The sequence below is a fragment of the Cebidichthys violaceus genome, unplaced genomic scaffold, assembly GCF_023349555.1.
Source record: "Cebidichthys violaceus isolate CVI_PGR_0920_01 unplaced genomic scaffold, fCebVio1.0.p SCAF_16, whole genome shotgun sequence".
In the NCBI taxonomy this organism is placed as follows: Eukaryota; Metazoa; Chordata; class Actinopteri; order Perciformes; family Stichaeidae; genus Cebidichthys; species Cebidichthys violaceus.
The window spans coordinates 11,901,914-11,929,598 of NW_027176329.1; the positions used below are offsets into that span (position 1 = coordinate 11,901,914).

The window sequence follows — 27,685 nt, forward strand, 5'->3', positions numbered from 1 at the left end:
TGTGTGTGTGTGTGTGTGTGGGGGGGGGGGGGGGGGTATAGATGGCCTGATAAGATAAGAAGTCATGCGCCAAAAATCTGTCCACACATGCACCGCATTCAAACAACTTATTATCCTCCGCATCATTAACATTCACCGTCACGAGCTCGGGACTTTATCTAAGAGAGAGGAGGCAATCATGAAATATTCATGATTTATTAATCGGACCACGGAAAAACAAACAATGGCAACCCGGGGAGTGCGACACCCTCTCCTGCGAGATAGCAACGGGGCTGTGGCACTCTCCAAAAACCTCCAAAGGGAGTCTGCTATCAGGCGCCGCCGTGCTGGCGTTCAGGTGAATGCCGGTATTCCCACTCATAAAAGTGTTTGTCTGAGATAAGGTGGAGAGGGAAGTGTTGCTGGTTTTCTTCACTTGGCCCAGATCAGCTACTGCCTCTCAGTCTGTGGCAGCGTGTCAACAAAATGTCAACCGCAGCGTCGTCATTAAAAGAAGAAGAAGAAAAAAAAGAAAAGAAAAGGGAAATGGAAATGTGGCGGGGAGCCATCTCTAGCTAAATCACATCAGTGTTTCCATGTCGTTGTGAGGGGAGGGAGGGAGGGAGGGAGGGTAAAGTAAAGAAGAAACCCGAGCAAAGGGAGGGAAGGTAAGAGAAAGTAAAACAGGAGACGTGGAAACAACAAAAAAAAGGGATGACGGGCCTCCCTCCTCTTTTTCTCCTTCTCCGACCACTCGTCGCGCTTCTGAGAGGATTTTCTCAAGTGGGGGGGAAGAATTCTGCTGACGACACACTTGTGAAAATGAAAGAGCCGCGGCGCTTGCGTCGACGTTACCGTCATTGACTCCTAATGGGAAAAAAAATAATTCCCACGACACACAATTTTCTGGACTCCCTATTTATTTCAATCCCGACTCGGGCAGCACACCCCGACATACTATTATCACTCAATCTCACACCCACTTGCTCTTCTCCTTCATCTCCTTCCACACACACACACACACACACACACACACACACACACACACACACACACACACACACACACACACACACACACACACACACACACACACACTTCCAGGCATCTTCTGCATCTCCACTTGAATTTCTGGTTCTCTAAATCCCCCCGTCACCACCCTCCCACTCTCTCTTTTCCGCCATTGAGTCCCTCGGGTGACCTTGAGCGGCAGCTGGCAGTGAAGTAGCTAAAGTACAAAGTCGATACGTGCCAACACTGCTGGTTAAGTATTAAATGGGGGATGATGATGACGCTGCTGTTAGCCAGAGGAAGGCTCAGCAGCGAGCGAACAAAAAGGTGTGTGTGTGCAGTCTGACTGTAACGGAACATTTAATAATTACAATGATGCGACTCGTGACGTTAAGCACACTTTTGATCTTTGCAGGATAACATGCTCGCCGCAGTACTCACATCCTGGGTCTAATGTTGGGCTACATGTATGAAGTAATCCTTCATGTAGAGGGAAAGTGAATGACCTTTAGTCCTCGTTAGGTGACGTAGTACAACAAAACATCCTGCCTGAAGTAATTCAGTATCGAAAAACAGGAAGTCCATAAAATGTGACTTCCTATTTAATAGAAATGAGGTTTATTTCCCACAATATGAGATCACGCAGAGCTGGAAACAGAAAGTATTACATATCTAGGAAGGAGTGCGCCAGGAAAGGAGGTTTAGTCACCACAAGGCATACTGTGGCGCTCAACGTGAATTTTTTTCAATTGTCGGGCCTGTAACAGCCTTTCACTGTCCGCTCCTGGGATCATTGTCAGCGGCGCTGAAAACTCACTGGATAATGTAGCAGTGAATGGGGCTCTTTCATCAGCGCTTGGCCATGGAAGTGGACCGGAGTGACTCCAATTGAAAGCTATTGCAGCTAAGAAAATCAATTGAATAAATGTGCGCAGCATGGCGCATCGTGTGCGAGTGTGTGAGAGCTGATTCAAGTGCCTATACACCAGCTCCCTGTGTGCCCTCCTGCTGCTGCATTCCTTTTATAGAGCAGCATTCCTCAGGAAGGCAACGAGGTGAAAGGTCAGGAGGCGAAGGTGAGATTGGACGTAGCATAGCCACCAGCCGTGGCAGCGTGTGTGTGTGTGTGTGTGCGTGCGTGCATATTTTTGTGGTTGGTGGGTGGATGCATGTGGACCGTAAACAACGAGAGAAGAGGAGGCCAGAGCGTCCCACGTCATGTGCGATGCTACACTCACAGAGCATCCAGGTACGTATGTGTAATACTGCACAGCCAGCCGGCCTGCTTTGGGCGATGCTCCCTCCTCAGCCGCAAACAGCTGCTCTGACACGTGTGTGCATTCCTGAGTCTGAACCACAGCTTCCCCGCAAGGCATCGCCTGTCCGCCCTCAGCCTTATGGAGGCGGAGCGCCGAGACCGGCGGGCTACACGTGGATCTGTGTACCCGAGGGAGCTACGTCAGGGTTTTTTAAGCAAAGCAAGGGCTGGCATCCAAAGGGGTTTGAATTAGACTCAAACGAAATGCATCACTTTGATTAAAGAAAGGAGGAGAAAAAATGCTTTAAATGTTATTAGTTTCACTATGTTGCCAGGTGCCAAAGTAGGCTAGCAATCTAAACCCACATTAAAAAAAAGCAGATAACTCGATTCTCAAACACGGGTACGACGAAAAAGTGGGAGGAGTTTAATAAGTGCGCTAAATGCTCTAAAAGTGTTGTGTGGAAATGAAATTGGATTCATTGAGTTTGAGGCGGGGACAGAAATCCGATGCAGTGTCGATGCTGGAAATGAAATGACTAACGGGCCGGCGGTATTGATCAAAAATAAACCAGCCGTGAAGCCCACTGCAGTGGAAAGTGCGGGCAGCGAGAGCTTCAGTTCCCTGAACGGCAGCTGACTGTGGCACCGACATGTTCCGGAGAAGGAGGGCAGCTCTGGGAACTGAGCCGTGAGCGGAGCAGAGGTGGGCCGTCCGGTGGCGACTGGAATGTCAGATAATGGATGACATATCTCTCCAGGTGACGCCGAGCCCAAGGCATCCGGGGGGAAGACGGCGAGGGAGAGAACGAGTGGGGGGGGGGGGGGGGATGACGAATGGATCGACAAGTGCATGCTTGTAAAGTTTTGTTAGAGTTCACTTTTTGGCATCATCTGTCTGTACGGAGGTTTTAGAGTTCATTTCAAGTTCAAAGAGAGTCAATTCCCCTTGCAAAGCGATGTGCAAGTGGTCCCCCCCCCCCCCCCCACACACACACACACACACACACAGAAATATGTGTAGGTTAACTTTCCGTATGCTCACCATCCGTCCTTCCCCTTAACCGTAAAACTGTGTGTGTGTGTGTGTGTGTGTGTGTGTGTGTGTGTGTGTATACAGGGAAACAAACACAACCACTAGTAGGAACAATGTCGACAAGTGCTGTTTACACATGCCCGAGTCCATCCAGGCTTCACGAAAAGGCCCGGGATCCACGGGACAAGCTGATAAATGCAGATCAAATCGGTGTCACTCACAGAGAAGTGAACTCGACAGCGGAGTTCGCCACGTAAGCCGGCTATGTAAACCTCAGACACCAATCGCCTTCAATACTGAAACATACCAAGTGTTCAAGTGCAGCTGCGGATCCCCAAAGGGAAAGGGGAAAGGTGTGTTTGGGGGGGGAATCATTAATTACCACCTTGACATAACGGTAGACCTCCAAAATTAGAGGTAATCAACTAGCCCTGGGGGCTAAGCGGGAAGGATGGCACTAACTCTCAGAAATGAAGGTGATAATTAACCTATTACGGCTGATTTATTCACACTAAATCACTTCATCTTTCAACCAAACTTGTTCGCACGCCACTGCGCGCGCTTCTTCGGTTTTTCCAGGACGCAGCGAAGGTACACCGGAGCGGCGGTTCTGACCATTTCCAGTGCGAGAACTCCCACCGTTGACTTTTACTTAGTTTGCACCGAGCGCAGGGCTGCAAAATCAGACGTGTCCCTGCATATCCTGGTGAAGGCTGCAGTGTTCCCATGGAGTGGAGGTGGAAGGTGGAGGAGGAGGAGGAGGGAGGGGAGGTGAATTCCTTCATAGGAAAGGAGGGAGGGGAGGGTGTCCAGGGAGCTAATAGACTAGGCTGGAGAGCTTTTCACTTCATGCTTGAAAGGGAGCACAGTCATGTAGGGGGGGGGGGGGCATAAAAAGCTTGGTTAACTATATGAGCTGCAGTTGGGGGTCTTTACAGGGCTCACATTCACTGATAGCTAATGGGTTTACACTGCGATTTATGACTCTAGATTTGATTAAAAAAAAGATCTATATTTGGAGGTAGTATTTAATCCCTATTTTTCAATTTGGGAAAGTCATGAGAATTGAAATGGCTCCACACACACACACACACACACACACACACACACACACACACACACACACACACACACACACACACCTTAAGACTGTTGTTTTGGGGGGGAGAGGGAGGGGGTGTGACAGCTCCAAACGCCCGGATCATGTGCCCAAAAGTTTGAGCGCATCAAAAGAAACATCCCCCCCACCACCAATTAACCACGACTTACTTGTCATACTCGGCGTTGTCCTTGTCGCAGCGCGCGTCCTTGTGCTTCTGCCAGTCCTTGCCGTGCTTGCAGGTGGTGAGCAGCACCACGTCCTCCGCGTTGTGCACGTGGTGCAGGGCATTCCTGGTGTCCGAGCCGATGCCCGTCAGGTAGCGCTTCCCCTTGAACACCAGCATGTACTTTCTGAAAGGCGGGATCGAGTTGTACTTGAGGAAGCCCCGCTCCCCGCCGGTCCTCGGGTGCTCCTTGGAGAAGAGCGGGATGGACACGTCGAAGCTGGGCCGGAAGTTCTCGGTGCTGATGCTGGCCTTTGCCAACATGGCCTGGCCGATGTCGAAGCCCAGGTCTTCCGTGTAGTCCGGCCACGTCCCCGAGTACAGGTTAAATATGAGGTGGTTCCTGCCGTCGTTCCACAGGGGCAGGTTCTGGACCTTGGTCTTTAGGTTGTGGACGTATTGTGGGGACAGCTGGTCCCGGTCCAGAGTGTCCAGACTCAGGATGAACAGACACGCTTGCCCGGGGTCCGAGGTGTAAAACCCGGAGCCCTCGATGGCCGATAAAATATTCTGATAGCTCTCGGAGATCTTCTCCCCCTTCTGCTGCGGGTAAACGTAAACTTTGAATCCGTTCTTCTGACACGGAGAGAAATCAAAGCAGGAGTCCATGCGGCACCGCTTGCCTTTGTAAACACTCGTGTTGACGTCCCTCTTCTGCCTCGGAGATATGTGCAGGTTGTACTCCTCGGTGTCCGTCTGATCCAAGGGCAGGAAAAGGTGTAACGGGTCCGAGAAGTGAGGCCAGGGCTGGTCGGGCCGGTACCCGTTTCGGCTGCGGTCATGCCGGCTCCTGCTCGCCGCTGGAAGTTGAACCCCTCCGAGGCAGAAGAGAAGCGCCAGACACGCACCGGCGGAGAGCAGGATCAGGTAGCGTTTTTTGGCCTGCATGTGTCCTGGCAACAGGGGCGAGTCGTTTAGGAATAAAAAATGTAAAGTGGCCCGAAGTTAGGCTCTCACCAACCCCGGCTGCACCGCTCCATCCTCCGGCAGCCTCCACGGATCCCCAACCCCCCTTCTGCGTATTCGGTTCCCAAATCCAGCAATTGATCCAGTGCATGTGGGCGATTTTCTTTTGTTGTTAAAAGTATTGTCCCGTTCTCCCTCTTCTGTAGAGTTTCACCATATCGCACGCGCGCCTACGGTAAAAGCTCCGTGCCTCCCCGGACCCGCTCGGACACAATCACACGCGGCGGCGACTCTCTTCCCCGGCGCTTCTCCTCGCCCTCATTCAGGCTGCCTGTACGGGGCGATTCAAATGGAAAACTGTCCGGCAGCCGTCTGGGAACTCTCTCTCTCTCTCTGTGTGTGTGTGTGTGTGTGTGTGTGTGTGTGTGTGTGTGTGTGTGTGTGTGTGTGTGTGTGTGTGTGTGTGTGTGTGTGTGTGTGTGTGTGTCCGGGCGAGCAGCGGCAGGGGTCCCCGAGGCTCTCCCAGACGGAAAGGTATACCCCGGTTTGAATGTTAAACTCGCAAACACATTTGACCAGGGAGCGTAAAGACCCGTCGGCGTGGTGCCGCCGCGCTCGAATCCAAAAAGCCTCCGGCTGAATTCGTCCTATTCCCCCTCTTTTATCGCTCCATGGTCCCGTGTGAAGAGAAGCAACACACACAAAAACACACCGGAGGAAGAAGCGGCGTAGCGCAGGAGCAGCTCAGCGGTACAACTGTAACCTGACGAATCCCTGCATTTCTCTTCTTATTTATCACAACCTCCACACACACTGCCCTCGCACGCGCCGATTTAACATGAAAAAACACATCGGCCGGGGAGCCGCGCCGCACGCGAAGTTATCCGGTCGACACGAGGCGAACGGAGGCTAACCACACACCGGGCGGATAGCTGAGAAAAATGTTCAAAAAAAGACGGGATTCCTTGATCCTAGTGTCCAATTACCGAGTGCTCAGTCGTCCCGATTGTTAGTCCGTAACATTCCAATCCCGACACGACGGCAGCTGACGGTGCCGTCCCATCGATGCCCACCGGCGCCGCTGATTGGTCCGTCTGTGGGAACGGAAGAGGCGGGACCTTCGGGGAATGCACCCATTCATAACCGGGGTCTTTTGCATGTGCAAATTATCTAATTGTGAGCCTATGGAAGTCGTTTGGAGTTGTGCCAGAGAGCAAAGCACACCTCATTAGAAATATTTCCACTGAGAGGTTATATTGAGATGATATTCAGTCACATGTCTGCACACATTCTGGTTGTATCAAGTCAGAAACTGTTATTTTGCTTTACGCTCATAATTTATGGGTATGGTAGCTTTTACTTGTGTATTACACAGATGTGCTTATTTATCTCTGTGCTATTTCAATTTTTTTCTAATCTTATTTTTAATGTTTCCTTAAAGTAGTATACTTAGGTCATTATTTATTGTTTTTTTATAGGCTACAGCATGCTCTATAAACTGTCTTGACTTGACTGTTTCTGGAACTGATATTCACTATCTCTTTAACTTTTATGTGTCCAGTTTTGATCTTTGATCCATAAATATTCAGATAAAGAGTGAGGACAAAAACTGCGGCACAGGATAAGCTGACATTTTTTTAATATTTGGCACCAAAATGTGGACATTTGAGAGTAGGTGTACACATGTGTATGCTTTTCTTTATTTGTAATAATTTTATATGAGCTTCTTTCTAATAACCCACTAAAGGCACAATATACATTAACAATTTCTATTCATATTTACCACATACTGTGGCTTGCACATTGTTTTGTACACCTATAGTTTATTTATTTATTAATTTGTGAAAAATGTCATATTCCATTTTCTGTCTGTCTTTCTTTCTTGCTTTCTGTCACTAACAGCAATATGATTCTAAGTTACATTACATTACATTACAGTCATTTAGCAGACGCTTTTATCCAAAGCGACTTACAATAAGACTTACAAAGTTCATTTGTTTTTGTATTCAGCACACAGGTAGCACATTAGCCTACCATATTACTTATTTATTTGTTTGTATCAGAGTTTATTGTCCCACATTAAGAAACATTGACAACAATGTCAACAATTGCATTTATTGCCTTTATTTGGACAGCTATAGTGGCAGACAGGAAATGGGGATGGAGAGAATTGCAAGGGGTGCTTTTGTTAAAATTTTTGCAATCAGGTAGATTGCCATGGGAATCCAGAATTGCTGGCCCACAGTCCCAAAGACGGAGCAAAAAAACAACAATTAGAAGCCACAAAAACTCTAAAAGTAAGACTAGCCCTGTGCAATTTGCCTGTAACATGCTGTAATGCTCACATTGCCTTCAGGATTCTGGAAAAGAATTTTCTGAAAGAAAGAACTGGACTGTGGAAAAGAATGACATCATTGGTAATTTGACTCATAAACTAGCACAGTAAAATATTTTAGACGTGAAGGCGCTCCATTAGAACAACTTGTCGGAAGTCAATGCCAGACAAAAGTTTTCTTGTGTTCACTAAAAAAAGAGAAGAAGCAAAGTGACACGGCGGAGTCGACCCCCTTGACAAGCGAATTAATATCAGAGGAGCGTTTCTCGCTGAGTGTCACCATGCCTCATAAGCCCGCATAATCCTCCCCACTGCCATTTGGTGGCAAAACACTCCGGCTGGGTGAAGAGGCCATCCTCATTTTTTATCGGCCAATTAGCTCCGAAGAGGGGGGACTAATTAGCCGGGCTGGCTGGGAGACAGGCCAGGATCCTGCGGTTGGCCAGCGCTCGTCATCGGAATATGCTGGTGATGAATGCGGTTCCAGAAGGCTGCTCCCATCTTACTTGTCCTGCTTAATCCAATGTCAAGCAGTATAATATAGGAAAATATGAACCGTGAATTCTCTGTCTATGGCTATTTGCACCCCATAACAGGTAGCAAGCAGCCTTGCATTTTCTCTTTAGTTTCTTTATACACGGGCCTTAACTCTGCACTCTGATGGAAAAGACACACAGCTGGCCAACTTACCACCACTGCCTCACTGTTGACAATCTTGTTGTTGATGCCTGGGGTACTTTGCTCTCAAAGGTCCCATATTGTAGAAAGAGAGCATTTTTTTAATGATAAAGCAGGTCTAGGTGCTATTTAAATACTGTTACAGTATCAAAAGACTCAATCCATGGAGAAACACGCACAGCACATCTTTTTTTACAAACTGTGCCTTTACTCCTGTAACGTTGTGATGTCACAACTATACAGTCGATGGTAGAAGTGTCGCTAAACTCAGTGTAGTTGACACACACATAGTGAGTGCAGTGACGCTGTGAAGACGGTGACAGCGCAGACGGATAACGCCAATCAATCAGAGCAGGCTGGGCTTTTTTTCGGGAGGTGGGCTTAAAGAGACAGGCGCTAAAACAGACAGAAGGTGAATACAGGTATATTCAGACAGACAGTACGAGAAAAACATTGTGTTTTTTTTAACATTAAAGCATGTAAATGTGTTACAGTAGAAACCCAAAATACAAATATGAACCTGGTAATGAGCAAGATGTGTCTCCTTTAAATGCCTCCAACTCTAATGGAATTAACGTATAGCTGCTAAATGACTCTTGAAAGATGGTGTAATCTGAATAGAGATGTTCTCTTGATAAATGCTTGTGTCTTGCTAATGTGTCGTGGGTTGTTCACGTCATTATGCATTTCTCTGGATCTGAGACACAGCAGAGCTGGAGCAGAGACTGCAGGTGTTAACTGCTGCACCATCGAAGGCACCACGTACCCCCGGTTCATCCCCAGTGTATCCAGACTGCTTTGGAACGCTTTGGAGCTGTGTGGTCTCTGCATGACAGCGGTGAGGACTGGGAGTCGTTCCAGGGAGCTTCGCCTCACTCCCTTCCCTTCATCCTTCCTTGTGTACACTTCTAATATTTCCACCCCCGAAAAAAATTCCCGTCTTCAATCACGCACACTTCTCCTTCACAAGACTGCAGCAGGTCTGAGATATGAGAAGGTGAGAGAGCCTCGTCACCTGTGAAACAGTATAATACCTGGACAAAGCAAGATTGTTATATAAAATAGTTTTTTTTAATGAATGAAATAGTGTGTTTGAATTATAGAAGAGTATCTTTATACTGTACCATGGCCTTGTGCAGGAAATTGCCCCATGAGTGGAGAAACAAAGTGACACATTTTTACATACAGGGAAAAGCAAACACTCTGTCCAAAGAGATCAATAGTTATATTTGATATAAAACTCTTACACACTGGCTGGGATGTTATGTGTCTTCATTACATTTTGGTACCTAGAGTGTTAAAGTTCAAAGTTTTTGTAGAAATATCTCCCAGTGCCAATGTGTAAAGTTGAAATCTAGCAGGATGACTTAACTTGATTCTTACTTTTTTATTGCCCCAGTTTGTGCCGCTCGTGTGCTACAATTACATCTGAGTCCCAGAGCTACAGAGTACAGAGCTATTACATTTTGAGAAAAATAAATCATTAGAGAGCTTTGTAAAACCCACAAGGTCGCCTGAGAACGCTTACCGCTGGTTTTTCAAGGTATTTCCAAATTCCTCAAAGATTTTTCTAACCATCTGGATGAAAAATGTATCTGTCTGCTGTGCAATAAATAATTTTCTTTGAACCTGTTCCCTAAGTTGTGCCTCTTCAAAACAGAGATGGTCGCTGGACATGACACGTCTCCTTGTGCAACTTGTACAACATGAACTAAAATAAAATAAAAAATACATGGTCAGCATAATGTTTCTTAGTAACACAATAAATGTGCTAATATTTTTGCTTGTGCTCCACAAAAAGAACAAGGACATGTTGAGGCCTCTTTGGCGCAACAGTAAGTAATTCTTTTTTTTTTTTTTATGTCTATCGTCCTATTTGGAATATCACAAAAACATTTCTGTGAAGCTGAACATCTGGTTTCTAGTCCTCATGTGGACTCAAGAGGGGGAATAAATTTCCTTTCTTTCACTGTTTGGGTCATGGTTTTCTTTTTACCTGTTGGTTATAATTATAATTAGTTTCAGCAGATTGAGTCATTCACGTGGTAAAAAAAAGAAATATGTAAGAATTTGGCGCGCTCACGTAGGTAAAGCACAAACTATTAAAGGGGAGAACTACCTAAATTATGAAATCTAATATGTTGTTTCCACGGCCGAGGACATTTCAATCAATATTAGTGAGTATGAGCTACTCTCTCTCTCTCTCAAAGCCAGACACCAGAGAAGCAAACTTGAGATGTCATCAGTTATGAAGTATGGAGCTGCTGCATTGACATAAGACAGATTTTGTTTTGTTTTGTATTCTATTGTAGTGTTCTCAGTGGGAAAAGAGAACATGTACCCATATACCCTTATACACTTGATGACACCACAAATTTTAGTTTTAGCACTCTAGTTTTGGGATTTGGGAGAGAAGTTGTTTGTGTTCACTAATATTTTTGGACTGTCTGAGACCATAGGAAAGATGTGTATGAATTTTGAAAGTGTGTGTACTTCCCCTTTAAGGCAAAGTTCTTCCCACAGCAGGGAGCAGGGTTCGAGTCCGGCTCAGGGCCCTTTGTTACATGTCACCCCCCCCCTCTCCCCTGCATTCCCTGTCCGTCTCTCTCACTATCAAATGAAGCAGAAAATGCTAGATTAATGGGACTTAGGGAACTTCTACACCCTATGTTGACAAAAATAATGAAATAATAAGATCACAACCAGTACCAGATAATAAAGTAGTTTTAATAGTTATATGTCCTGAATGAATAGACAAATCAAAGCAAAGCACTTCCCCTCAGTGACGGCAGGCAGCCGCGATAAAGACTTGCAAATTCAGGCCGCGGTAAACAAATACCCACTGCTGCAAGGTAACCTGTGGGTTCAGGGAGTTTCAGGCAGGACGAAGACAAAACAGCCTTTGAGAGTCTTCAGGCTGCTGCTGATCAGTCGCTGATAAACTCCCCTCTTGATGATGTAACAAGCTGGGCTCCTGCAAACACAAAGGCCATGTGTGTGTGTGTGTATCAAGGTGTTCATATGCCCAAAAATACTGTATCTCAGGGGTGCTGTGTGTGTGTGTGTGTGTGTGTGTGTGTGTGTGTGTTTGGGTCCATGCACCTGGCTTGGTTATGCACCCGAGACAGTATTTTAGTTGTGTGTGAGTAACGAGTCACACATCCAATTGATTTTACTTTTTAAAAGGCTTGTGAAGTTCCCTCCTAAAACCTGAGAATGGAGTGCCGCTGATGTGGTGCGTAATCCTGCCTGCATGGTCTCACAGGGAGTGTGCTCTTCCTCTACGACAGAACTGCTTTTTATTTGTGAGATTCAGAAAATAACACAAAGGGTTTTCTGTTTCTAGTCCTGTCACCTGTGTTACCGTTTACCAGTGATTATTCAGTGCAAACTTTTAGAGGGTTAAGGTTGAGAGAGAGATATAGGAATGTGTACGTAGTGTGATGGTGGTACACAACGGCCGGGCCTCAACCTGAGCCGATGAATTAAATCCATATGGTTGTCTCTTCTCATAGATGACAACAGCAAATGGTGCAGCGACAAACAGGTTGTTTTTTTTGCTAAAAGAGCAACGTGGCTGATGCAGCAGTGGCAAGTGAGTGGGAGCCAACCTGGTCTCGGACTTTGTGTTCTCAGACTGCCAGCGTCGTTGCTTCAGGCTACTGAATGCTAAATGGTGTAGCCTTGGCTATCCTTTCAAAGTGCTGCTCCCTCCGTGTGTGGGATGCCTAGTGATCTCCCCCGTTCTTTATTTATTTAAAGTGACCTTTTCGACTCCTGAGCCGAGATTGCTTTGGGCAAACCGAGCTGGGTTTAAATGTTCGGGGGTGTGGGAGGGAGGCCATCGTTTGTTGCCAGGGCTGTGAGCGAGCTGCGCTGAACCTCTACCGTTTTAACCCCTGGAATTCTACTGGGAAGTCCCGGCTGGCAGGCAGCAGCAAATGAAGCGTTTCAGGTTCGATGTGGTGATAGGTTTTTGTCCTCATTAAAGCAGAAACCCCTGCCACTTCTTGCTCATTTGTATTCCGCCGCAATACATTCGAGGTGGATTTTGATTTCGGGGGGGGTGGATTTGGAGGGTGTAAGGCCACTGAAGCCTGGAGAAAAAAAGAAAAAAAAAGAATGCGTCTTGTCATTTCGTTTTACGCAGAAGACCCTGAAAGAGCAGCTTTACATATGCTTTGTCCTCGCTCACTTTCCAACTTTCTAATTAAAAGGTGAAAACCTCTTGTCTTGGCTGAACGGGGTGGGAAAGTGCTCCTGCTGGTGAAAGGGTGTTTCAGCACATCCCTGTGAAACACCTATTCTCAAGTGCACTTGGCGCTGAGCGTGCCGTTCACTTGAAACGTGGGCCCCATTTTAGGGAGCTGAGACGTAATGACTGGCAGCATCATTAAATCTACCGTGCTGATATTGAATCAGTATCAATCAAAGGAGCTCATGCTGGTATCATTGCCTCAGAAAGTGCTGATGCGGCTGTGGGACCTGCTGGCTACAGTACGATGGGATTTTGCATCCATTCAGAGATTCTCTAATTCCCTCAGGGACTATACTGCGCGGTAATCCACTTAATTTACAATTACCCAAGCAAGCCACACTCATATGGAATGATAAATGGACTGAAGTAATCCCACTGAGCGGGTGAGCGTGGAAACCAGACCATATATACTCCTATACGGCCTGTTTTCTATCCTTCCAGCAGTTGTTTCCATACAAACAGCACATTGTCATACGTCATACTCCTCTCGGATTAGAAGCACAAGCGCACACACACACACACACACACACACACACACACACACACACATTTATGAATACTGTATATATGCTGCACATTCCCTCCGCATACTGTATGAACCTCCTCCCTGTCTTTGAGGGGGTAAAGCCTGGTTGTGCAGGGTGAATGTTAATGGTTTAACTCCCCTGCCAAAGATCAGAGCGGTGCTCGCTCTCCTCGGCCCTTTGAACTCTAACCCAGTTTGCACTGTAGGCTAACCAACCTCGGCCCTCGCCACGTCTGTGCTGTTGGCCGCCGGGTATTTGGTATCGAGTGAGGAGTTATTGGCGCGAGGATCGTGAGATCGTTGGAACACTAGGGGTTGTGTTCTTGTACCGGGGAATGAGAGTCTACAGCCATACTCTCTGAGGCCGTAACGAGGCACGGGGAGGCTTTGATCTTCCAGGTTCTGTACTAGAAGAAAGAAGGCATCATTTAAAATCCCACTTGAATTTGTAGCAAGGCGAACAAATACAAATCCTGCTTTGGAACGGAGCCTCACTCACCAGTATGTCATGCGACTCGCTTCATATGTAAGTTCTTTCTTTGAAAAACAATTGTTGTATTATTTAGCATTTAAGTCTTTTTAGCAGCCTTTAATGAACATCATTTGCTTTAAGTCCTTGACGCTTGCAGGTTAAACGCCACGGCACAACAGAAGAGACGAGTCCAATAGTCGAGTCAAGGGCCTGCCGTTAGTTCAGATGTGTCTGTAATAACAACAGGACAAAGAGTATTGTAACAGTGTGGAAGGAGGAGATTACAACAAAAGAATAGTGTGTTGCAGGGATGACATATTTTTATATCCTGACAAGCCATCCACAAATTAAGATATTTCAGTCTGGAACAAAGTGGTGAACCAACCAAACGACCACCATCCCTAGAGCCACGCGCCGCTAGCGTGGCTAGAAGCACTTTTTAATTTCTCTATACTATTTCAGGTTCCAGTTTAAGGCAAATCAATCTTTAAATCTCATTCTCTATCATTCTGTCTGTGTCTATATGGTTCCCGTGTCCGATTTGACTCTCTTGCGCTTAGAATTCTCTCACTTTACTCTCCCTCATACATTTGATTGGCCCTTATTTCTGTTTCTAGTCAAAGCTACGCAAATCAATCTCCTTCTTTCACGTTTTAATCACCGTATCTTGCTCTTTTTCTTGTTCCTTCTTTCTCTCTGACTTAGCCTCTCTGACCCTTTGACTCAGTCAATTGCACTCTCTGCTTCCTCTGCTTTGATTCATACATTTTAATTGCCCATTTCCCCATCTCCGGAATTAATGAAATCTGTATTCATACAAAGAAGTATTAAGATTTAGAGAGATGAGAAGGGAATATGCAGAGAAGGAAACAGGAAACGACACAATATACTTTAGTTTTTGCTGAGAACAACAGATGTTGATAGCGATGGTTACCCTACGGCCAAATAGCTCAATCACTCCTTACTAACAGGGAATAAATCACAGGAATCACCCTCGACAAAAGCAAATGAGAAACACATTTTTCTCCCTCTGTTCCGAATATCATTTGCCGTCCAAAGCCTTTGAGAGAGACGCTGTGAAGGAAACGCAGCAGATCAAAGCCTTCTCCCTCGCCCTCTCTCACAGCAGTCCTTATGTGGGGAGCGACAGATCTGGGTGATGAGTTGACGGCGGAGAAAATGATGCGGGGAAAAAGGTTAGAATGACACGTGAGGACATGTTATGACTGCTGCCTTGACATGACAGTGCGGGGTTAATTATGGATGGCCTCCTCTGTTGGAGAGGGCTCAACACTAAGTCACACAGATGACTGAGGCCCGGCTGCCTTCTGGCTATGTGCATTAGGTCCCTCTTATGTTTTATTACTGCTGGAGGTTACATTGGGCTGGTGGAGTTCCGTTTGGGATTTGAAACGAGCTTTCTGACATGAGAAGTTAACAACAGCTTCAGCTGATGTTTTATGGCTGGCCCAATTTACTCATGGGTTATTAGCAAAACACACCCTATGAGGACCATGGAGCCGATGCTAAGACTTAACCAACCGGGCTGAATAGAGGAACCAGAGTCTGACAGAGGAACACAGCAACTTCCATCGTCATAAGTCAGAAATCTCCCCATGTCCTTAAAACGATAGTTTGACATATTGGGAATATGCGTATTTGTTTTCTTTTTAAGAGGGAGATGAGAAAAGTGATATCAACTTTGCGTCTCTGTTAGCATCCTTATCCCTAGCTTAGCACCAAGAGTGGAATCAAAACCTCTAAACACAAAGCCAGGTAAAACTACATGTTAAACAAACAAGATACAGTATGTTAATAAGTCAGGTTTAGAGTAGTTGGTGGGCGTATTGTTGAATTTTGGATGTAGAGTACCTGTTCCCCCTTGCTTCCAGTCTTTATGCTAAGCTAGGCTAAACACATCCCACCTGCACAGAGATTAAAGCCAAACCTAGTTCTCACTGACTGTATTGTATAGCAAACTGTGCTTTAACAAGAGATGCTGCACAGAAGTGCTGGACGGATCCGTAAACTGTTTCGTCAAGAAATACCAAAGATTTACTCCCCTTTTTACAAAATATTTTGGTATCGGAAGTGGTCGGAGAGGCGGAAGGCATTCACCGAAGTGTAATGTTGGAACCCACCGGCTATAGTTTGACGATAGATTTTTATTATCTTAAAATTAGCTTGTACTCTGGCTACTTATGAAACAATCCGGTCATCTCTCAACTTCAACTACATTGTCTACTGACCGGTGCACAGAAAAGAAAGTCTTGGCCCAGATAGAAGTTACCTGTTATTCCAGTTCCATACATCAGAAGTCCAGAAATATTTTCTCTCGCCTCAAGAGGCTAAATCAATAACCGACTGGTTTCCGAGACTGATAAGCAATAATATAGAGTGAGCATGCTCTGTGTAACACATTTTTGTTATGGCACGAACAATGGTAAGTTGTCTTCAATCTATAGATATTTGAGCATGTGTATGCACTTGAGGCTAACGTTATTAGCTTGAAGCTAATGTTATTAGCATGCCTGCAGCCCAAACTCTTGAGAAAGTAACAGGAGGAACGAGAATAGGCATTGATAGTGGACGTGGACTTATGAGGACAGTGATTACACTCTACTGCGTACGTGCACAGTGCTCACATGTATGCTAAATATGTAGTGTTATGTCAAGCCATGCAAAGATGCATTTTAGAAACTTAAAAGAAAAAGCTATTCCCTTCCTGTGCTTTATCTCATCCCACCCTGCTACTCATTTTGCTGCTACATGTTCAATCAGTCAAAGATGCCAAGCTGACATTGCTGGCACAGCATGCTGAGTTGCATTGATTTCTTAAAGGATGTCGGGCCTCTGTGGCTGGTAAATGCGCCTCTGAAGGATCTGTTGTGTTCTCACATCATCGTTGAGGCATCGTGGATTCATACCCACTTGATTGCCCACATGCCACAATTAGCTTGGTCAACAAGCTGCTCTGAAGTGGTTCTGCCTGAGTGTATCTATTTAAGAGACTTCTTTTGTTTTTTCAGAGGGGTATGGATTGGAATAAAGTGATGTCAGCATGAAACAAAAGCCTGAAACATTTAGTCGATATACTGTCCTGACCTGGCAAGGAGAGTTGCTCAAGCCAGAAAAGTCCTGGATTTGTCTCTATTGTCAACAGTCTGGGAAGTAATTTGCCTGCTGCGCCTATGCTTGGGGGAAATGGGGGGTAGTTTTTGCTTTGTCATAGGGGAATGCGATGATTCATGCTAAAAGAAGCCTAACATCTGGCTTCATTAATCATTTCTTTTCAGGTCTGGATTTTTTTTAAGGGGAACTTTTTCTCTTTTCATCACAATCTCTCTCTATTTCTTACCCCCCCCCCCCCCCCCCCCCCCCCCCCCTCCCCCCCCACACACACACACACACACACACACACACACACACACACACACAACCCCATCTGCACCGCTTGTCATCTGTTGACATTCTGGCATGCCTCAGCACCCATATCACTCCTCCCTCCTCATTTGCTCCTAATTTGTTTAGATGCGCAAAAGTAAAGAGTAGGCGGAGAATGAAAGTGAGTAAGGTGTGGAGGGGAGAAGGGAGGGAGGGAGAAAGTGTGGGAAAAAAAGAAGAAAGAACTGCGGAGTAGCAAATCAAGTTTGATGAAATCTGTTTGCATGCTGTTTAACAGTTAGGGAGTTTCTCATTACTCACTGAGCTCTGAGTGAATGCGGTGACACATCCACATTAATGGCACATGTTAGATCGCCCAGGGGCAGCCGACACACTGATAAGAACAACATTTTCCATTCACTGTGATGACAAAGCTCCCACACGCCACCCGTCAAACATTTACAGGGTTCGGAACTGCCGCTTTCCGACAAAGTTCCCATGACCACCTTTGTGTAGACTGACATGTCTGTTACTCTTTTATTACATTTTATTGCTCAACTGGCAATCCGAAACGACGTGCTGTTCATAATGTAGACAGAGAGAGATTTACTGTTTATAAAAGTAGAAGTATTAAAAGACTAAACTGAGGATCTCATTGAAGACATAAAGCAGGGTGAAGAAACAGATCAAAACATGTCCTATTTTGTTAAGATAAATCTAGGAAAACCTTGCCTGAGTGGAAAGGATAAACAAATATGCATTTAACTCATCCATGAAAGTCTATCCTTGACCTCAGAAGCAATGATTTTATATATACACATACATACAGCCACATACTCTTCTTTTTTTTTTTTTACTGGGTACTAACCACATCCCACGGTCTTCCTCAAGATATGGAGTTTGCTCAGTTGTCATGGAGATGCAGCAAGATACAGTAGAGCTGTCCGTGATAACTGAGCCAACTCCGTTGGCTAAATAAGACAATAAGATGTGGCAGAAAGATCTTCTTAAGTGGTGATTACAAAGTCACATCAAAATGAATGTAAATTAATAGCACGGTGAAAGGAATAATTTCATTTGTATCACCGTGTGTTTAATTCTTGAAGAAAACTTTTTCTTGAATGCCTCCACAGTGAACAGAGAATATAAACAAGAAAACAGAGAAAAGACTGGATGAATTGAAGTAAATGGAAGCCAGGTTTAAAAAAAAAGCAAAACTATATCAAAACATCTATTTACAAACTATCCAAGTCTCATTTATCCAGTCGTATGCTCACTACTTCCCAAACACATGCATCTTCAGTAAAGAACTTTACCATTTGAAACACATTGGACTTGTAATGCTGTTGACTGTTGATTCCATTTAGTAGCTTTTGTAGAGCTTTCGATTGTACCACATGATCTTCAACACCAAATAGCGTTTGTCCGGTTGTCAGGAAATTTTAAAAGTTTTTTTTCTTAAGCACATTCAGGATTGCTAGTCTGCAGTTCAAAGTTCATTCCTGACCTTTAAAACAGGTGTCGGTCGCCTAGTGTTGGAGATATCGGCCGTATAGACGTCTGCCTTCTCTCTCATATAAAGGGACTTAGCTTGTGGTGCTCAAATCGCCCAAAAAAACATTTGAAAAAGTCTTTCTAGAAATTATGACCCGGTTACTCAAGATAATCCACAGACCTTATTGTGAGCAGTTTTGAATTTTGCATATGTAATTATGATTGGGGGTGGGGGGTGAACTGTCCCTTTAATAACAGCAATAGTGGACTCCAGATGTCCACATATGACTAAAACCCTATGTTTAAAAAAACTGGAAACTATAAATAAGACTAGTGACTCAGGATATTTTGAAGATGATACAGTCTGTCGTGGAAAGTGTGTGTGTGTGTGTGTGTGTGTGTGTGTGTGTGTGTGGGAGGGGGGTGTCATTTCCTGTTTTTGGTTGCACAAGTATGAGAGCTTTGAGAGAGGATATATCCGACATTCTTCTAAAAAACAAATTGGCTTTGAGTAAGAATGTCTTTGGTATATATATTAGACATTGAAGCATAACATACAGATGTGTCTTTAAGACCAAATGGGCTCGGCGTCTATACAGCCCATTACACCGAAATCAAATCAAATGAAAGCAGAGAGGCAGGCACAAACATGCAAACTCATTCACAGTTGCACGCATGGACTCACACAAAGACAAAGGGGTCATCCAATTAAGGGAATGTGCTGAACAACAGCCGACATCACAGGCAAAACGCACACGTTGAAGCCATTAGCACTCACATAACTGGGGTGTGATATCCAAGTCGGCAGTTAAAACGAACCTCAGTTTGATGCTGCGGCGCATCGACCTCCCATTCAAAGGAGCTGCACGCTGCTCGTACATGCCAGCGAGTGATGTCGGTGAGCACTCGCACACTGACGGCCTCTGCACTTGAGTTGATGAATGACGGATTTTTACTTACATCTGTAGATTGTCAAAATAGTAATTCAAAATGCATTTACAGTCATCTTTAAATCATGTTGGGCAGTGAGTGAAAAAAAGCCTTCTAATCAGTGAAGGTTAAGCCTTGACACGGAACACGGTATGTTAAAAGGATAATAAAAAAATGTTTGCTTTTAACTTTAAATGGCTCATTACCTGCTTAAAATATGAACCGGTTGAAGCCCCTAGCCCTGGCAGCGATAGGCCAATCACAGCACAGCAACCGTAATTAAGCACAGCAGCTCTGTCAGGCTTTGGATTTCCCCACATGTTGAATGGCCCGAGATATGTAGCTTTAGCCTCAACATCATGGATGTAGACATCAAGGCCTCCAGACTCCTTTTAGACAATTATCGTCATTTGGAAACGTTAAAAACGTCCAGCAACATTAACTTGGGCAACCGTTGCTGGACACGCCGCAAAAAGTACACCGAAGAATTTCAAGGACGGCCCGTTGGCTCCATACCTCCGAATGCTAGCTTGTTTATCAGAGCCCGGAGAAATCCCTTTTGCTCTTCCCAATTTTTCACAAAACTGGGGATCTCTGGGAAAGGCTGATGTATACAGTAGTATGTGAGATTAGCCGTGGACAGACATAACTACGCACAAGCATGCACAACAACACACACGCATAGACCACATGCATAATCTCCCCCCCAGGCTTAGGCCCATCCTTTTTTCTAATTACCCGTCATTCCTGTTCCATTCGTTGGTGGTAATACTGTCACCTTATTATACAACAAGAATAAAACAAGGCTAGAGTCCCAGAACTCTGACTTTAAAACTAATTTTGCAAGTTGTGGTTATTGGGCAAGTCTTTTTGCTGTGAAAGCCTCACTAAAACCTCAAGTCTCCATTTAGAGAGAAAGATACAAGTCGGGGGTTTAAGTGCCACACGATGTGGGGTTTGAACGCAGGAGGACTGGGTTTAGTCTTTTTAAGGAGTGTGCAGCGAGTGAAGAGCAATGGTTGTGCAGTGATAGAGGAGAGAAAGTGTCTATGTTTGCAAGAGCTAGAGACCCTTTTGGGGGGCCAGCTGTTTTGTGCTCGGTTAACATGCAAATTCTGAGAAGACAGTGTCAGCGTCAGGTCCTTTTCTGCTCCCTGTATCCAATTGTGTGTGTGTGTGTGTGTGTGTGTGTGTGTCTCTATCTAACTTTAACATCAGAGATGCAACTTTATCTCCATTACAGTTGCCAATACAAGACTGCAGAAATGTCTTAATCTGTCTTCTTTCCGTCTCCTCGCCTCCGTCTGCTCTGAGTTCGAGCTTGCCCGAACAGCTTGACAAGTATCGTTGAAATACATTCCATCGACCAGTGGCCCTGCTGAACTCACATTTTGAGGATTTCCCAAACTGATTAATCCCTGACAAATTTGTCAACATTCACAAGTAACGTGAGGCAGACATGGCTTCCACTCAAATCTTGTCAGGTCACGTGGTAGATTCACATTAAGGTTGTTGCGCATCTTGTAGCACAAGCCTCCAGTATAAGGACATTTTAATTGTAATGTGGAACGAATGCTTTCACCTCCAATTTGGAAAAAAAAGAAAAAGTGAAGTATCTGCAGGTGAGGGAGGAGGAAGATGGTGTAGTCCAAAGGTCATGAAATGTTGCTTTTCACAACCGTACATGTGGGCAGAGCAGGTACAGAGAGAAGGTAACAAGACCGTGATTAGAGAAACTGTATCACTGTTTGAAGTGCGTGCGAGTGTGTGTGTGTGTGTGTGTGTGTGTGTGTGTGTGTACACCTAAGGCAGAAAGGGGATTCCTCTGGGGGGGATTCATTCGAAACCGTGCTCTCAGTAAATGAAGGAAAACAAACAAAAACATATTACGACAGACTGACCTTGGAGCAATAAAGTGCAGAGGCGCACGGAAAGGTACGAGAGTTAAACAACTCACTGAGTATTAGTAGCAGTTTAACGAGCCTGTAGCCAAAATGACACTCAAAACAAACAAAAAGCTTATTGAGGCAAAATGGTGAAAATTAAAAGTAAACTGAGCTTAAGTGACCCAGTAATGAGGCCAGTGCCTGGTGTTATTTAAACAAATGTTAACTGACTTAAAGCAGCAGGACTGTGCAGTCATCGTCATGACTTTTTTTTTCTGCCAAAACCAAATTCCACTTCACCAGCTGGGACATTTAAAGTCTAAGAGAGTTGATTTCAACAAAGCCAGTAACTTTTTAAAAAGCAGCTAATGGACTTCTTTCACAGTCATTGTTTTTTATAGAGGTTCCTTATTTCTGACATTGCCTTTTCTCAATCTCAGCAACCCTAATAAAGAGATAATGTGCAATTTAGAGGCATGAGAACAGTTTTAAAGACTGTCTGCAGTGAACAATGCAACATGGTGGCTGTATAAGACTATAGCTGCCATTTTAAGTGTCAACTACCGGCAGGAAAGTGAAACAAGGCAAATGGTCTGCGCTGTCAGCTCTGTGAGAGTGTACTCATGTTGCGCTGTAAGATTAAACATTTAAAGATTTGGCATTCAATATGCTGACATTCAGCAGTAGCAATGTTTACAATGTGCACCATCTTAGTTTGGCGTATTAGTATGCTAACGTTAGCTAATTAGCACAAAACACAAAATAAAGCTGAGGCTGATGGGAATGTTATTAACATTGCAGGTATTTGGCAAGCAGCAGCCCCAGAGGCAGAAAAATGAAGCCAACGCTGAAGTGCCCGTTCAACACAACTCTACGTTTTTTTTTATATTACTCACTTGTTTAAATTATTTCAAGGCTCACGGTTAGGTGTTTGAGTGACAGGTGGGTGCCGTCTCAGGTCGCTAGCTGTCTGCTAGGTGTCACTTCAGCTAATTTTAGGAACTGAACTTAACCTCTCGATTGTGTTTGTGGTGTTGAGGCCTTCTGGGAGAATTTATTACGCAAATATCAAGGCGTTGCATGACAGGCTGCCTCTGGATGACCTCCTACCCGTATCAATAGGGAACCGTATTCTCCGAGCAATTGGCTAAATCGTGGAATACCGGATCACGCATTCAAAACTGCGACTCTAATGCGGGAAAAATATGCTTCTCTAGACAGACAGTGTTAAATACATTACTCATGCATCATTTCAAAAGTAACTACGTTACTTTACTAATTACTGTAATGAGCAGCAGAAGTGAAGTTCTTTGTGCTGTCAGAAGCGCCTTTAAACTATTCCAAATCCTCCACACCCACCCGTTGCTTCTATTGTATAGAGATGGAAAACGGAACATTGTTGCTTATCACTCAGGCAGCTCTACTGTTTGGAGGGATTTACTGGCCATCCAGCAGCTAGCTTAGCCTCGGTGACTGCACACAGCTCTCCAGAAGTCACTCCTTCCAGCTCTGAACAAAACTAGGTGGCTCCTGAATTAAGGCTTACCTGAGGGGTTACCATGTGAACAGACTCTTAACCAAACACAGAAAAAAGATAGTTTTTAGAAAGTCCATCTTTCTAGTAAAAAGGGTGGGAAAAAAATCCTGAGTTCTGGAACGAGTAAATTCAGGACCTGGTCGGGCGCCAGGTGCAACATCACCCCGCTGTGTCTCGCAGTAAGCAAACTAAAAGTAAACTTCTATGTATTTCGGTCACATCGAGGTTTTTGCCACCTAATGGTTTAGCAGGTACAACCTGACCTACATGCGGTAAATAGAGCGATTCCGTGCGAGAGCAATTAATCAAAGTGAGGCCTAACAAAGTGGTGCTGTCGCGGGTACTTAGATAAGGGAAGGCACAAGCAATTATGATGGGCGCTGTGCGCATCATGCAAGCCTTATAATCCCTCTGAGGATTTTTTGTGTATTTGTGAGCGTGAGGTGGGAGGGCGTTCACCTTTCGGTGTGCATTACAGCTCAGTGGGGTGACGCTTCATCTCTATCCGTCTGCCTTTCCTGTCCGTCTCGATATGGTATCTATGAACCAGTCAATCACTCCATCCGCCACCTGCTTTCATTTCACCACGCGCCACACTTACGTCACTGCACTTTCGCTCCGTCACAGGCCGTTCGTTGTGACATTGTTTCAGTATGTTTCTTTTTTTCCGAGGCTTAATATGCAATGGTGCATTTGCACAAACGTTGTCACAGCGCTTGAGGGTTATCCGAAGCCAATGCGCGGGCGGGTGCATAATAAATGAAATGCACTAGAGCCATCGTGTGCGAGTGCGTGTCGAGTGGGAGGCACAACATGTTGATTTAACCTCGTGCCCCAGCTGTTTTCCTTCCGCATTCAGGAGAGTTTAATATTGAGGGACTCTGGATGAGCTGTCAAAACACATCAGGGAGATAACGCACATTGCGGTACAACGTGCTCGCTCGCCCGGTGAGGCCCATTTTTCCATGTTGAGGGTCGTGTTGGTGGTTATGTCTCTCACTCTGTTCGGATGGGTGGAAAGATCAGAGGGCTGTTCCAATCTGACTGACCACATGGTCGCTTTGTGTTTTCTACTCTCGTTTTCCCCTCCTCTTCTTCTTATTTATCATGTATGGTTCTTCAGTTTTCACTCTTTAGAGCAGTGGTTCTCAAACTTTGTTCTGTCATGCCCCACTTTGGAGGAAGAACAATGTTCATGCCCCACCGCCCCAACAAAATTGTAACAAAATGGTCCATGTTGAATTTTTATTGAAATAACATTTTGTGAGTCCTCAATCTGTGCTTTTTCAAATAATAGAATAAAGAAAATTGCAATCACTTTCAAGTAAACCAGATTGCTCCATCAGACAAAAACAAATAAAATGTACAGTCACTGTGTTAGAACAATGTAAATATAGTTCTACCTGTGCAAAAAATAACTAATATTTGGCAAAAAATTGTTTATTGTGGCTGCAATTAACATGTTTTGCACTGAATATCTTTTCACGATAATAACAATAAAGTGCAACCTGTGCAAAACAAAACAAAATTAGTACAGATATGTATGAGCCAAGTTGTATCATTATTAGTGTCTGCAGTGAGCCTGCTTTCCACTACAAGTCTTTTTAAAACGGGGTTGCAGACCTGATACGGCCACTCTCAATTCATGCTCAATGTTGAGCTTAGATCTGTATTTTGTTTTGAGAGAGGCAACAGCAGAAAAGCCGATCTCACAGAGGTAGGATATGGCGAAGGGAAGCAGGATGCTCACAGCCCTCTGTCCGCATTCACTGTGAAACCCAGATCATAAGATAGGCGTCATCATATTTTCTTCTTGTCGTCTTGCTGTTTGTCTCGGATGCATCGCCTGCGGTTGCTTTTATTTTCCCCCCTGCCAAATGTCTCTTCATTTTGAACACTAAGCTACACATGTGAGTCGCCAAGGATCTTGGCCGTCGCGCAAGCGTAACCTGTTAACGGCGTAACGTAAACATTTACACGAAAGTACAGGCATTTCGCCATGTATTTATTAATGACTTAGTTTTATGTCCGTGTACGTTGTAGTTTTGTCATATGTGAAGTTCTCAATAGAGTTCTTGAAATAAATTAATTCTGCATTTCCCCCTACGCCCCACCTGTAATACCACTGCGCCCCACTAGAGGAGCGCGACTATACAGTTTGAGAAATACTGCTTTAGCGAGACTGTGAGGCATTTTTTCAACTTTCAACAATTTAGCATTAAAACTCCTTTTGATATTGTTGGACTTTTAAAAAAATGTCTTTTAAAAGGATCAAAATCTTTGCATTCTTCTTCCTTGTGGCTGCATTACCCACAATTAATTTTAACTACTGACAGTTTGGTTGGAGATCTGGCTGTGTTATACTAGCTGCTGCTAACGTAGCCTGGAGCTGCTAGCTGACTCAAGTGACATCACTTGAGTCAATATATTAGGTCTCAAAAGGCCTCATACTATTATTTCTCAGTAATCCCCAAAACCTGTTAAAAAAGCCATTTTGTTAGAACAAAAAAGGTTTCAGCACTAGAGTCAACGCCGTATGACTAATGAAAAGTGTGGACATTAGAACCGAGCAGTAGAGTGGTAAACTGTATCAGATCCTGAGTCAGTTCTTTCTATTTTGAACCGTCGCTCGGTAGCCAGCCGTTGCAGAGTACACTGACAAATGAGGCGAGTCGGAGAGTCAGCATAAAAAAAATATGAAAATACTCAAAAGGTTCCACCTCACCGCTGCAGTTCCCTGATTTACTCCCATTAACCTCCCTCCCTCGGCGGCTCGCGGCAGTCTTCGACCTCCATGACTTCAGCCTCCCGCTTTCCAAAAACTCTGTCCTCATTTTCGCCTCCCCGATGCCCGGAAGCACAAACTGTGAAACTACAAGGCGCTTCGTTTCCTTTGGGAGGTTGTGACTTACTCTACTTCAATGACCACAACTGTTCCATTGAGAAAATAATTTGGTTAACGTGTCTTCTTTTGATTTTGAGAAAGTAATCTAACAGGAAGAAATGAGCTAATATTTTAATCTGTAGTAGTTAATGAACTGGAAATACAAATCCTTGTTGCAATGAAATGCAAGAACATTACATTAAACATTCATCTGTGCCTTTCCTATTTAAGCATATTTCTATCCCTATAATAGAAAAAATGTCCTTTAACTAAAGCGAATTGCACAGTTAATGTCTTCTCTTATCTGTGCACTTATTCACCACCCATCGACATGGAAATAACAGAGCAATTCAAAAACTGGTTAAACTCAGTATGAGCCGATTGAATATTTTAATGGACATAAGTTGTAAGATAATTATGAAAGAGAAGTGCTTATAACTATCGAAATCGAGGAGCTCTTACTGATCTCAGGCCAGTTGGGCAGCTCAACTTCAATTATGAATTAGGTTTCATTCATCTGGGCTTTGAAAAAAACCCTGTTCCTTAAGACTTCAACCCTATTGCCAGACATGAATGCTGATAATGGACGATTCTGCAAATCTCAAAACTTAAAAAAAAAACTTAAACTTTTTAGCTGACAATTGTCAAAAGGAATGCCATGAGAGCCGTGGGAGTGAACGAGAATTGTATAACTGTGGGCCGTGAAACCAAAACAAGGAGCGAAAAGAATTCTCTGTGGGATTGTCACTACAAGCGACCCCTTTCAAATTGCACATAATCATCTACTCCATAGCTATTAAAAAAATAGTCATTATAGCTGCTTTAAGGTTATAGGCAACTACAGGAAAAACACCGATGGGGTTAAGCCGAGGGAAGATGGGGGCCAACTTTGAATGTTGTGTTCACAAACAGCAGGTGCCAATTCCTGCATAATTTAAGGGCACGCTGATTCCTGAAATTGGTAGTAAATGTTGGTATTGGATGTAAACTGTGAGGCGCAGCATTATCCACAATGGATATCCTTCCTAGGATACTGGCCTGGATGAAGAGAGGTGGCTAAAATTGAACTTTAGTCGATAACCGTTTGACATAACTCAGTGTAATTCTCTGGCTTAGCAGTGAAGTGTATAGACAGGAGTCACTTTAATGTGACAACTGTATTAAAATAATACTAAATGTGGGTGAACTGAAAGTGCAGCTCAGTTCAATTCCAGACTCTCTGAAACTTCATCCCACCTTTCGCCCCCCCCCCCCCCCACACACACACACACACACACACCCAAATCCTGTGTGTGTGCCTGCTGTGTGCATGTGTTCGTCTGTGTGAGCGTCGCTGTGCGTTTGTGAGTTCTGTCTTGGTCGACGCCCAGGTCCCAGCTGTCACAGTAGAGCAAATTTTGCGCCAAGCCGGATGCCCACGGGGCCCAGTGGAGCCAGAGGCTGCCAGCTGGCCCACCACTCTCTCCCCCAGTCCTCCCCTCCACCACCCCTCGATGACACACACACTTACACACACACACACACACACACACACACACACACACACACACACACACACACACACACACACACACACACACACACACACACAATCCCTCGCTATCTCACAGCCAAAAACCCTTCCATTGACCTCTCAAACACGCCCGCTTCATCCCCTCGCCCCTCCTCAACACACACATTTAGACACACTCAGGGTCGGGCACCCGCCCAAGTGTTGGCATGTCGGAGCTGTAAAGGCGACAGGAGTGTCAACAACATCACGGTGCTGCTACATAATCCTCCTCAT

The 27,685-nt window shown here is 44.7% G+C and overlaps 2 protein-coding genes across 2 annotated transcripts in view; both read right to left on the minus strand.

The window, feature by feature from the left end:
* ext1b (exostosin glycosyltransferase 1b) overlaps nt 1-6,542 on the minus strand; it is a 115,729-nt gene extending 109,187 nt beyond the window's left edge. The window contains exon 1 of the mRNA XM_068711286.1: nt 4,554-6,542. Coding sequence (XP_068567387.1) covers nt 4,554-5,497 — 944 coding nt within the window. The 5' untranslated portion in view covers nt 5,498-6,542. The remainder of the gene's footprint in view (nt 1-4,553) is intronic.
* Nucleotides 6,543-11,259: 4,717 nt separating this feature from the next.
* samd12 (sterile alpha motif domain containing 12) overlaps nt 11,260-27,685 on the minus strand; it is a 131,260-nt gene continuing 114,834 nt past the window's right edge. Inside the window, exon 5 of the mRNA XM_068711287.1 lies at nt 11,260-11,502. Within this exon, the coding sequence (XP_068567388.1) occupies nt 11,456-11,502 (47 nt within the window). The 3' untranslated portion in view covers nt 11,260-11,455. The remainder of the gene's footprint in view (nt 11,503-27,685) is intronic.